This window comes from Mus caroli, chromosome 9, assembly GCF_900094665.2.
Source record: "Mus caroli chromosome 9, CAROLI_EIJ_v1.1, whole genome shotgun sequence".
Classification (NCBI taxonomy): domain Eukaryota; kingdom Metazoa; phylum Chordata; class Mammalia; order Rodentia; family Muridae; genus Mus; species Mus caroli.
Genome location: NC_034578.1, coordinates 67,904,764 through 67,916,524, shown reverse-complemented (window position 1 = coordinate 67,916,524; position 11,761 = coordinate 67,904,764). Strand labels below are relative to the sequence as shown.

General features: G+C 37.7%; 1 protein-coding gene across 1 annotated transcript in view; it reads right to left on the bottom strand.

Moving 5' to 3' along the window:
* Adam10 (ADAM metallopeptidase domain 10) overlaps positions 1-11,761 on the bottom strand; it is a 111,040-nt gene that overhangs the window by 42,723 nt on the left and 56,556 nt on the right. The window contains exons 5-6 of the mRNA XM_029481350.1: positions 5,311-5,411; positions 1,942-2,094 (exon numbers count right to left, since the gene is read on the bottom strand). Coding sequence (XP_029337210.1) covers positions 1,942-2,094; positions 5,311-5,411 — 254 coding nt within the window. The remainder of the gene's footprint in view (positions 1-1,941; positions 2,095-5,310; positions 5,412-11,761) is intronic.

Genomic DNA, 11,761 nt, shown 5'->3' with positions numbered 1-11,761 from the left:
TTTATGCTACACATTTAAATTTTAAAATATGTATGCCATATGTTGAACAGAATGGAAAAGATGAGTGAGCTAGGACAGAGTGGATACTCTTGTCTTTCCCAGGCTCTGGCTAATCAATCAACCAATGCATCAATTAGAAAGTGTACCCCTACTTCAGTCCTATTAAAACTCCTTCATCAACCCAGCCTGCGAGTCCCACTCCCTCTGCTTTTCACATGCTGCTGGCCTTAGTGCCTGGAATGTCTGCATTAGTTTGAGTCCTTAAGACTCAAACACCATCTACAGGGATCTAGCAATCTCAGGGCATGCATTCCTTCCTCCACAATAGTCCTTCTGTTGCTGCACTGACACAAATTCCAAACACCCTGATTACTTTCTACAACTGGGCACTGTTTTAGGGGTCAGAGATAAACTAATAAATGAAATAGAGAAGGTCTCTATAAATTAATAGAGGCTTACTGTAATGAAGTATACAGGAGGGAAAGATAACCTGAATATAAAATAAATATGGTAATATCTACTTAAACTCTGAAAGGAAATAAACTTAGTGAAAGAACACAAGAGGCATTTGTTTACTTAGCTGACTCCCAACTAAGCATTGGCTCTAACCACTCTGCGTGCAACCTTCCAACTTTATCTACAAAAGAGCACCCTGGCTGGCTACCATCTAGGTGGAAATATGTATGTGCCATTTCAAAACTTATTGAGAAGGCACAGAAGATAGTCAAGAAGTAGCATTTCAAAAGCAGTCCACACTGACAAACACTCCCTAGGAGTAGGACAGCAGTGTTGAAGGGTCCATCCTGAACTCCCACGCCTGGCCTCAGCAGCTTCCAATGCCTCGTCCAGTTTCCCCACTGTTTCTGCTCCATGCGCATCTGTGGCAATTCAGATATGTCTCCAGGAAGGTTTACACTGCCTGCTTTACTTGGAGTCCCTTCCTTTTTACCCTTTTCTTTTCTATCTTTCCCTCTAAATTTTCCTAACTCCTCAGATGGAGACTTCTCCTGAAAGGGTCACTTAAGGTTACCCCACTCCTTAGGGAATGTTCAAGAGCACTTTCTCTTCAAAAATACTGTGGGGATATTAACATTACCTGTGTTTACACTGTCTTTCTACAAAGGTGCTTCCCGGCCTTTAACTGTGCTCATTGCTCTCCATTATTCTATTATTCTCAAATTATAGCTTATTGCATCCTTTCTATTTCTCACATTTCTTAGACCCCTGTCTATCCTCACCACCAAAATGTAATCTTCATTTACACCACAGTACTTCTATCTTCTCATGCTCAAATTCTCTGTCAAAAATAAATTTAATAAACTTTCTCTAGGTATCTTCAACATAAAAAGACATTCTAAATGGTACCCTAAAATAGTCTATTTTAATAAAGATTTTCATACAGGTACAACAAACCTGTATCCCAGCACACTCAGGAGGCTGAGGAAGGATTACCATAACTTCCAGGACAGCCTCAGAATGAAGTGAGCAGAAGCCACTCTGGGCCACAAAGAACCTGTTCTCAGCAGGGAAGATGGGGACAACTATAAATAATAATTTTACTTGGAAAATGCTAAGTAAATACAATGAAATACAAAACAGAAATTATAGACTTCTAGCTAAAAGAAAATTCCTGTTTTCTCTTGCAAAATCCAAATGAAAAATGGAACTGTTTGCAAAGGTGAGTTTCATACTTGTTTACCATGCATGTCACCAGACCCAAATCCAAAACACGTTTTCCCCAAAACAAAACAAAGAACAAAAGCCTAAGTTTCAATGCTACTAGCAACTTTTAATTAAAATTGTTTCCTTTATCTCTCTTCTGTTTGGCAATCCAAAATCTAAACTGGACTTTGCATCTCCTCTACACTCAGTTTACAGACTTCCCTATGACACAACTGAAACAATAATACAAAACGTAACTCAATGAGTAACTTTCAGTACCTGAGCAATCACAGCTTCTCGTGTTCCATAGTATTTAAAAAACAGGTGATCTGTCTGGATATAGAGCTGACAAGTATTTCTTTCAGCCAGAGTTGTGCGCTTTTTCCTCAGGAGCTCAGGACCACTACTAGCAGCATGCTTCTCTGGATGTGCCTGTACGTCAAAGTCATTTCTGATTATTAGCTTGTTTTACAATTATAGTTTTACAGTTAAGAACACATATGTTAAACAATTTTAAATCACATGGCTATGCAATACCCCCAAGCTTTTCTAAGGTCACTAGAAAATACCTCATAGTGTAAAAGGGTCACTAGAAGTTAGGAAGAAAGGTATCACACACACACACACACAAATAGTAACAGCCAAGGAAAGGGAAATGTTGAGGAATCTGATCTCATACACTCTGTGTGTGTGTGTGTGTGTGTGTGTGTGTATGTGTGAGGATTCCCAGTCTCTTTGTTTGGGAGTTTGCACCAAACCTATAAATATGTACATCATGTTGCATACATTTTATAATATTTAGAATTTACTTATAAATAACACTTTTGTCCATAAAATATTCTCCACATGGGTAACTTACTATTCAAACAATTCCTTCATCTTTATAAACATTTTCAAGGTGTATAAAATATATTCATTTAAATGTAAAGCAAGTCATGCATAATAATTTAATATCATCTTTCCTTTCCCATCTATGACCTAGTCTTAGCAAATTTATCTCCTCCAGCCATTTTCTCTGGCTCTGCCACTTCACCTAAAGCTACCTACCATGTCTGGACTTTGAACTGGTTTTCATACTGTAATCTTTGCAAAACTGAAGCCTTCTATGATTCTAAAGCACACAGCCTGCCTGCCTCCCGCCAGTCTTTGTACACACTTATGCTGTCTCTCTGGATCCAGTTAGTGTCTTTCCTCAGATATAGAGCCTGTTAATTCACCCATTTCATCACCTCACAGAGCTATGCACCTATCTTCCTTCTACAATGCAACCTTACATTCATTATCTCCTGTTTAATTTCTGTCCCTAACTCATCAGCAACTAGAATATACGTTTTTGAAGAGGAACCACATTGTGTTTGTTTTCCACTATATTGTCATCACTTAGTAAATTTAACAGAAAGTATTTCTTTAATGAATTACCACAACTGCTGAATTCAAACACTCAAAAATGTTTAAGACATCAAAAACATCATGTTAAGCCTAACTTGACAGTCACATAGAACTTAAGTTTTAAGTCACAACTCTAAATTTACATTCACATTTTATGTTTTCCTTCTTCCTTGATAATTTCATTAATTTATACAAACTTAAATGCTATATTATGTTCACAAAAGGAGATGTAACAGTGTGATAATGAAAACATTAATTTGTTTCCTATAATAGTCATTTTAGTCTATATGTATTACAGAGACTATATCATAACAATACACAATTTTAAATAAAATTTTCAAATGCTATTATAGTTAAAAAACAAAAACAAACAAACAAACAAAAAAACAAATTCTACTGGGCGAGTTATATAGCTCAGTTGTTGAGTGCTTGGCTAGCATGAATGAGCCCTAAATTCAATTCCCAGTCATGGGGGAGGAGAGAATCAATACAGTCCTAAGCAGGACATTTGGAGGAAGCATGTCTTTAATACTATTTTCCTCTATATACTCACTTAGGTTGTTTCCAGGTACCAATCTGTTCAGCTTGAAAATGACTGAAAAGTACTTCATGGACACAGATTTGTGTTATATAGTTTATCTTTACAATCATGTTACTTCATACATAAAGGATCTGTATATTAATCTTAGCTACACTTAAAGTTGTATATACAGCTTTTTATTTTATTTTATTTTATTTTATTTTATTTTATTTTATTTTTAACTTTGGGAGGGAAGTCTGAATGCTCCAATATGAAAATATTTTTTTTAGTAAAAATTTTTAAATTAAGTTATTCTTAAATGTGAAAAAGACTGTCAAATAAAGGAATTAACATAAGTTAAGCGGTCAAGTTTATCAATTATATAATTCAGAATTTCTATATCTTTATTGGGCTTTATTCTTTGTCTAATTATTCTCTAAGAAGTGGACTAAAACCTCTGTCATATATTCTTTCTACTGCTCCTTTTGAATTAGTCAATTTTAGGTGTATTGCTCTGTTTTAGAGACAAGGTCTCATAATAGCAAGGCTAGCCTTAAATTCAAAGTGGAGCTAAGGACAATCTTGAAGTTCAGATCTTCTTACCTGTACTCCCAAGTGCTAGGAATACAGGCATCTATCAAGTGAGCTACAGCCCCAGGCCCTGCTTTATATAAGTTTCAATTTAATGCTACAACATGAGAGAACTAAACCTTTTTAAAAATATTTATTTTGGGCTGGTGAGGTGGCTCAGTGGGTAAGAGTACCCGACTGCTCTTCCAAAGGTCCGGAGTTCAAATCCCAGCAACCACATGGTGGCTCACAACCATCTGTAACAAGATCTGACTCCCTCTTCTGGAGTGTCTGAAGACAGCTACAGTGTACTTACATATAACCAATAAATAAATCTTTAAAAAAATATACTTATTTTACTAATGCTTTCTTGCCTAAAGTCTACTTTGATATTAACAAAGTATATATAATACTGGTAGGAATTTGAAATAAATACTTATATCTTGTATGTTGGGTTTTTTTTTTCAGTCTTTCTGGATTCTTATATTTTAGAGGAAGAAGTTAACTTAGAGATAACCATATAATCCTTAAGTTAACAAAATCAAATATACTTTTAACTCTTCACAGAAAGTTTAAGAACCTGAGAAAACATTTGTTATCTTTCATACTGTGTCAGCCTCCCAGTACTGAGATTCCAGCATGGTGTTCACTACCGTGGGCAGTCTTACATAGTCTTAAAGCCTGCTTTCCCCTGGAGTGTTTATCTAGCATTTGCCTAGACACTTAAATGCTGTAAAGATCTGGGAGCATGGTAATCTATCAGAGAATATTTGCGATGAAAAAGTTTTAAATATCAAATGGAAAAAGGGAAAGATCAATGTGTAATTAAAATGTCCAAAACACTGAGCTTTTATTTAGGGTGAATAATCATCTTGGTTTGTCTAAAGATTCAAGATTCAGTTTTAAAACAGGTGATCAGCCACGGCTTTACTACTGCTAAATTATGTGGATGGCCTCTTGGAGTTGAAACCAGGTCTTCTGGAAGAGGCTCTTTATCACTATAGCATCTCTCCAGCCCCAAACTAGGATAGTTAATTTTCATTTATTTAAATGGGAATATCTCACAACAGTGGTATAAATGTTTCACAACTCCTAGAACATATGTGGGAAATGAAGAAACACTTGCCCAAGTCCATTCTGCTTAACTTAGAGAATGCTGAAATCCTTACCCGCGCTCCTTCCTCTACTCCAGTCATTTGGTACTTCCTCATCCTTTCAAAAACGGAGTGATCTGCACAGCCCCCCTGTGGGCCGTATTTATGGGGATAGTCTAAAGCAGAGAAGAAAAATCATGGTTATATATTTAGATAGAGCCAGCATCTTATCAATAAAAATTGACTATCCTAATTTGGGGTTGGAGAGATGGTATAGTGGTTAAGAGCCTCTTTTTCCAGCCTCTTCTTAGAAGACCTGGTTTCCAAATCCCAGCACCCACATGGCATCTCACAACTGACTGTAATTCTAGTTTCAGGGGATCCATCCAATGCCTTCTGTAAATACCAGACACAAATATGGTGCACAGACACACCTGCAGGCAACATACATACCAAATAGAAGTACATTTTAAAAATTAACTATCATAATTAATGAAGGCCGTAAGTGTTTACTGAACATTCACGAGAAAGACACTATGCTAGGGACCTGAATCCTACCAGCTGTCTTCCTTGATAAAAACCTAGCTTTTTGTCTGTGGACAACTTCTGAACTCAAAAACAGAATCATAATCATTTTTTATTTTGGACTTAACTTTCCCACTATGGATAAAAAGAACATCTTAAAACTATAATTTACCTCATTTTGATATTTATATCTTTCCTTTCAGTACATTAAATTTTCTATACTACAAATGTACAAATTCCCTCAATTTGAACACAGTAAGGTCAATATATGTATCTTTGGTTTTAGGTCCTTCTACGAATACTAACTGGCCTCAGATAAAGTGACCTCCAAAAACATTTCATGGCACGATAAAAAGTAGGTTTATTTTAAATTTATCCCATGTATAATCCAAATTAATGCTATTCAAACTAGTATTTTATCATTTGTTCTCCCTTCATACATTAATTTATCCTTAGCTAAGCTGTTTTTGTTTTCAAATAAGCTATTCAATTTACTTATTCCATTCTCTCAACATTCTAAAAACTTCTTTCTTACCAAGTTCATGAGTATAGTTTACAATCCAATCCAATAAGCACAATTAAGAGAACGTATAAAATTAAACACCAGAATGTAAGTAGGACAGTACGCACTGTAAAGTGCTTGAGCAGCAACTGTAGAAACCAGGAAAATAAAATGGGACCATTGCCAGGACAGGGAACAATAGAGGCAGAGTAGAGGGTACAGTGATCTGAACAGGGATCACTTTTCCCAAAGTAGGGGGCTCCTTAGGAAGGAGTGGGGGATAAATATAGAAGAAGGTGGGAAGAGTATAAAGGGGAAGGATCTGAGAGGAAGATAGGAAAAAAATGGGCTCTTTTAGAAGGAAGGAAGGAAGGAAGGAAGGAAGGAAGGAAGGAAGGAAGGAAGGAAGGAAAAATAACAGTAAGGATGTCTGAAAAGGACATGGTATGATATTAAGATGATAGTGTAATGAGGAACCATACTATTAATTATCAACCTTAACAAAAAACTTCTAACACATAAAGTTCTGTACATAAATATATTTAAATAGTTTTAGTGAATTTCTCATCTGGGATGGCAATGCTCCCATCAACAGTCAAGGACCCCTAAGAAAACACCAAAACCAGACATGAGAAGGCTGTTTGAGTTCTTGGTCAGGGTTGTCCAGAAGATTCTCAAAACATACAGCCTATTTTGCTGCTGCCCTTGGTTGCTCCCTGAGGTGAAAACAAAGTTCTGATGCCCTTAACTGGAACCGACTTGAATGCCTCTCCCTCGAGGACTAGCTTTCATAGTACCAGAAGGCACCATGCAGCTTCCAAAAGAGGAAGGCAAGGAGCTAATAGTGTAGTAGGATCACACATACCTTGGAGGCATCCAACAGCTCTCTAATTGGGTTTAAGACTTGCTGAAGAAGAAGAAAACCACTTGTGACTGCAATCACAAGTGGGGAGGAAGGGAAGGGACCTGGGAGGAAAAGTGGATGGGGCGGGGAAGTGGGGGTGAGAGGGGAACCTGATCTGCTAATTGGCTGAGAGAAAAGGACTGAAGCCCTGAGGGCCAGCAGAAAGAATGGAAACAGGCAACCTCAGGAGATAGGTTTGGGAGACCCTCTAGAGTGCACCAGAGACCTTGGAGGTGAGAGACTCTCAGGACTCAAAGGGAGGGACCTTAGATGAAATGCCCCACAATAGGAGCCCACCTCCAGCAGGAAGACAAGGCATCAAATGAGGGAGAGGGGGAGCCATCCCACAGTCACAACTCTAACCCATAATTGTTCCTGTCTGAAAGAATTACAGAGATGGAAATAGAGAAGAGCATGAGGAAAAGAAGGTCCAGTGACAGGCCCAAAGTGGGATCCAGCTCAAGGTCCTAAGGTCTGACACTATTACTAAGGCTATGAAGCATTCACAAAAAGGGACCTAGCATGACCATACTCTGGAAGATCCAACAAGCAGCTGAAAGAGTCAGATGCAGATATTTGCACCCAACCAATGAGCAGAAGCAGCTGACCCCTGTGGTTGAATTAGGGAAGGCTGAAAGAAGCTGAGGAGAAGGGCGACCCTGTAGGAGGACCAGCAGTCTCAATTAATCTGGACCCCCCCCCCAAGATCTCTCAAACACTGGACCACCATACACCAGCTGATATGAAGCCCCCAACACACATACAGTAGAGGACTGCCGGGTCTGTGTTCATTCAGAGATAATGCACCTAACCCTCAAGAAACTGGAGGCCCCAGGGAGTTTAGAGGTCAGGCGGGGTGGAGGGTAGGGACATCCACGTGAAAACAGGGGGTATGGGATGTGAAACAGTTGGAAAGTGGATGGTGGTGGTGGGGAATAAAATATGGAGTATAAAAAAATAATTAATTAATAAAAAAATAATAAAACCATTTCAAGTACTGGAAACCTAACTAACCACTCAGTGCTAGTGAACTCATGGATATTAGAAGATACTCTACTCTAGAAAAACTATCACTTTACTAAATAAACCAGCATAATTTCTAACAAAAATCTAAACATTTGTCCTTCAACCTGGAAGTATAGTCTTCACCCCACATTAAGAAAATCTCTTTTTTGCAACAGAGACCATTACAGGAAAACACAATGGATGGATATATCCCAATGGATATATCTACAAAACACTCCCACAGGGAACACCGTAGAAGAGAAGGCAGAAAGACTGTAAGAGTAAGAAGATCTGGGAATTTGTCACCTAGAAATGTCAGAAGCCACATCCATAAAGTCTCACCAACATGACTGCCCAAACATGAGCTGAACATGGATGACACCAAAGGGCATGCTAAAGTAGATAGGAAAAAGCCTACAAGGCCCCAACCCTAGTCAAAGAACTGCAGGCAACTAAGGAATGCTGAGAGTGGGAGAAATAGTTTTCCCCCAGGATTAATTGGTTATCTAACAGTCGGTAGAACTATTTGGAAAGGATTAGGAGATATGGCCTTATTGGAGGTGTGTCACTTGGGGATGGGCTTTAAGGTTTCAAAAGCCCATATCATACCCAGTTAACTCTTTCTGCCTTGTGGTTGTTGTCTCAACATGTAAGCACTCAATTACTGCTCAAGACATGCCTGCCTGTCTGCTGCCATGCTCCCTGCCATCATGATCATAGACTCACCCTCAAACTGTAAGCCCCCAATTATCTCTTTCTTCTGTAAGTTGCCTTGATCATGGTGTCTTCACAGCAACAGAAAAGTAACTATGACAGCGGTGACTACAGAAGCAACTGAAAAACAAAAGTTCTAGGAGTGCTGACATACTAAATGGTTTACTATATAAACTGTGGTATTTAAATTTTTAAATTCTTGTTTCAATATGAGAAGCAAATAAATTACTATTCAATTAGTATACCATGTTCTTGGTTTTCCTTTGTAAGTAAGTACATGATGCCTCTATATAAATTTCTAAGAATGGTGCCAATACTTCATTTAATAATAAGATCCCATCTTAACATTTACCTTAGGCTAATCTAAGTTTAATAGGAAAAATTATTCAATATTTGATACAACTTATACTGAACTGAATTAGGCACTCTCCTGCAAAGGACTATGCTTACAGTTTTAATTTATTATGAAGTTTCTAAAGCTGTTACACCCTAACCTCCCAGCCCCCACCCTCAGCCACATCCAAACTCCATCTTACACTCAAATGAGAGAACAGACACAAGAACACATAGATATTACTCCCAAATAAATGACTACTGAAACTAAGAGTTTCAAAAGACAACCCCTGTGATTAAACCACTTGCAGCAAGTTTCACAATAACATTATCCAAATGCCTCCTCCTCCTCCTCTCTTTACACCTCAATACCACCTACCACTAAAAAAAAAAAAAAAAAAGTGTATGCTAGAGTTGGGTAGGAATGATCTGTTCAACATAATACATACCCTTTTATATTAGCATACCATTTATTCCGACCTTTAAAAATATTATTAAACTTTCAAATTTTATTTTTTGAAAAAAAGCAATTTAAAAGTCATTGACCAAACTACTTCTCATTATCCTAGGCAAATGTCTGTAGAACGAACTTCGTAGCTTCAAGTAAGGTATCACAGACAACCAAGTTCTAACTCAAGTAATTAGCCACAATATGATCCTCCCTGATCTTTTGTCCTGAATGGCTAATAGACTCCAATCTGGTAATAGCAGAATGATACTATGATTTGAATAATAATAATAAAATGTTCTCTAGCTATGAATCCTGTAATGGCCCAATGACTTTGAAATGGAAAATGTTCTAGCTGTTTCTGTGCATCTATTGGTAAGACTTGTACCTTTGTTAACAGCTATTGATTTCACTGCCAAGTGTAACAATATATTGAAATAAATATCTTATGTATTTTCAAAAAAAGAATGCAAATTCTAAGACTCTGTACTCTTGCTCAAAAAGAAAGAAAAAAGGAAGGAAGGAAGGAAGAAAGGAAGAAGGGAGGAAGGAAGGGAGGGAGGAAGGAAGGAGAAAAGAGAAGGGAGGTAGGTAGGAAGGAAAGAATAGATGAGTAAATGCTGGACAGAGCTGGAGATGCTCCTCAAGCCTCTGTCTGTATGCATACACAGGTACATTGGTGTGCACATACACCACTAAAAAAAACCTTTTAAAACTCCTTTAGTCATTTACTTACACTTTTAAAAGAGAACTTGTTTAAGAAACATATGAAAAACATGAAACAGGTTTTTTTTTTTTTTTGGGGGGGGGGGTTCGAGACAGAGTTTCTCTGTGTAGCCCTGGCTGTCCTGGAACTCACTCTGTAGACCAGACTGGCCTCAAACTCAGAAATCTGCCTGCCTCTGCCTCCCAAGTGCTGGGATTAAAGGTGTGCGCCACCACCGCTCAGCAGGAAACAGTTTTTTAAAGGCCACTTTGCACAATTTTTTGAAAAACAATTTTTTAAGCACTAAAGCACATGTCTGTAAGTACTAAGCACTGCCTCAGCACACTGGCAATGAATGACAGCCGTCGGGTCCAAGAGGAAGGCAGAGAATATGGACAGAGCATTCTATATGTAAAGCAACTATGCATAAACTATATGTAAAGCATTCAATACACAGTGACAAACTGAATCTTTTGATTAGATCAATTAAAAACCACACAAGAACAACATTATGTATGCAGTTACTCAAATAGCCAAGTTCTCAAAAGAAGCTTATCATTCAAAAATGCAAAAATTCTTCACTAAATAAGGATAGTTCAATGATGTACACACTCACACACACATACAATTTACACCTAAGGTAATGCTACAGGTTTTGTTAGTTTTGATATAAGATCTTAACATGTAGCTCTGGTTGCTCGAGAACTTCCAATATAGAGGTTGGCCTAGAACTCTCAGATCTGCCTGCTTCTGCCTCCCAAGTGCTGAGAATAAAGACACCACTATGCCCAGCTTATAATGTATTTTCATGGAGTCAAACACACAAAACTCCATAAAACAAAACTGAACCTAGTCTAAACTACTTTTTACTTTCAGTATTATAAATAATAAAGGATAAAATAAATAGCATAGCAAATTACAGAAAATAATGTTAAATTTTAAACAGTGAAAAAACGAAAATGAAAAATACTCAAAGTTCAGCATATGAAAAAGTACACTACAGAGAAAGACTAGCAACTGTACAGAAGAAGCATATGAGAGCTGGCTGACTTTTATAGCATCAGCTTTATGTTGAAGTACTGTATAGGAATGAATAGCTGTTTGCTTGCCTTTTAGGTCATATGGTGCTGCTCCTTTTGAAATCCCTATGTAGTCTATATATGCAGATATGAGCATTCACTACTAGATTTCTGCACCTACTGTCATGCCATGATCTGTGTTGTTCCATGGTAACAGCAATGGTACATATATATGTGGTGTATGTATATGTGCTTGCATGTCCACACGAGTTCAACATTGGGGGTTTTTTCAATCCACCTGCTCATCCTCTCTCTCTCTCTCTCTCTCTCTCTCTCTCTCTCTCTCTCTCTCTCTCTCTCTCTCTCTCTC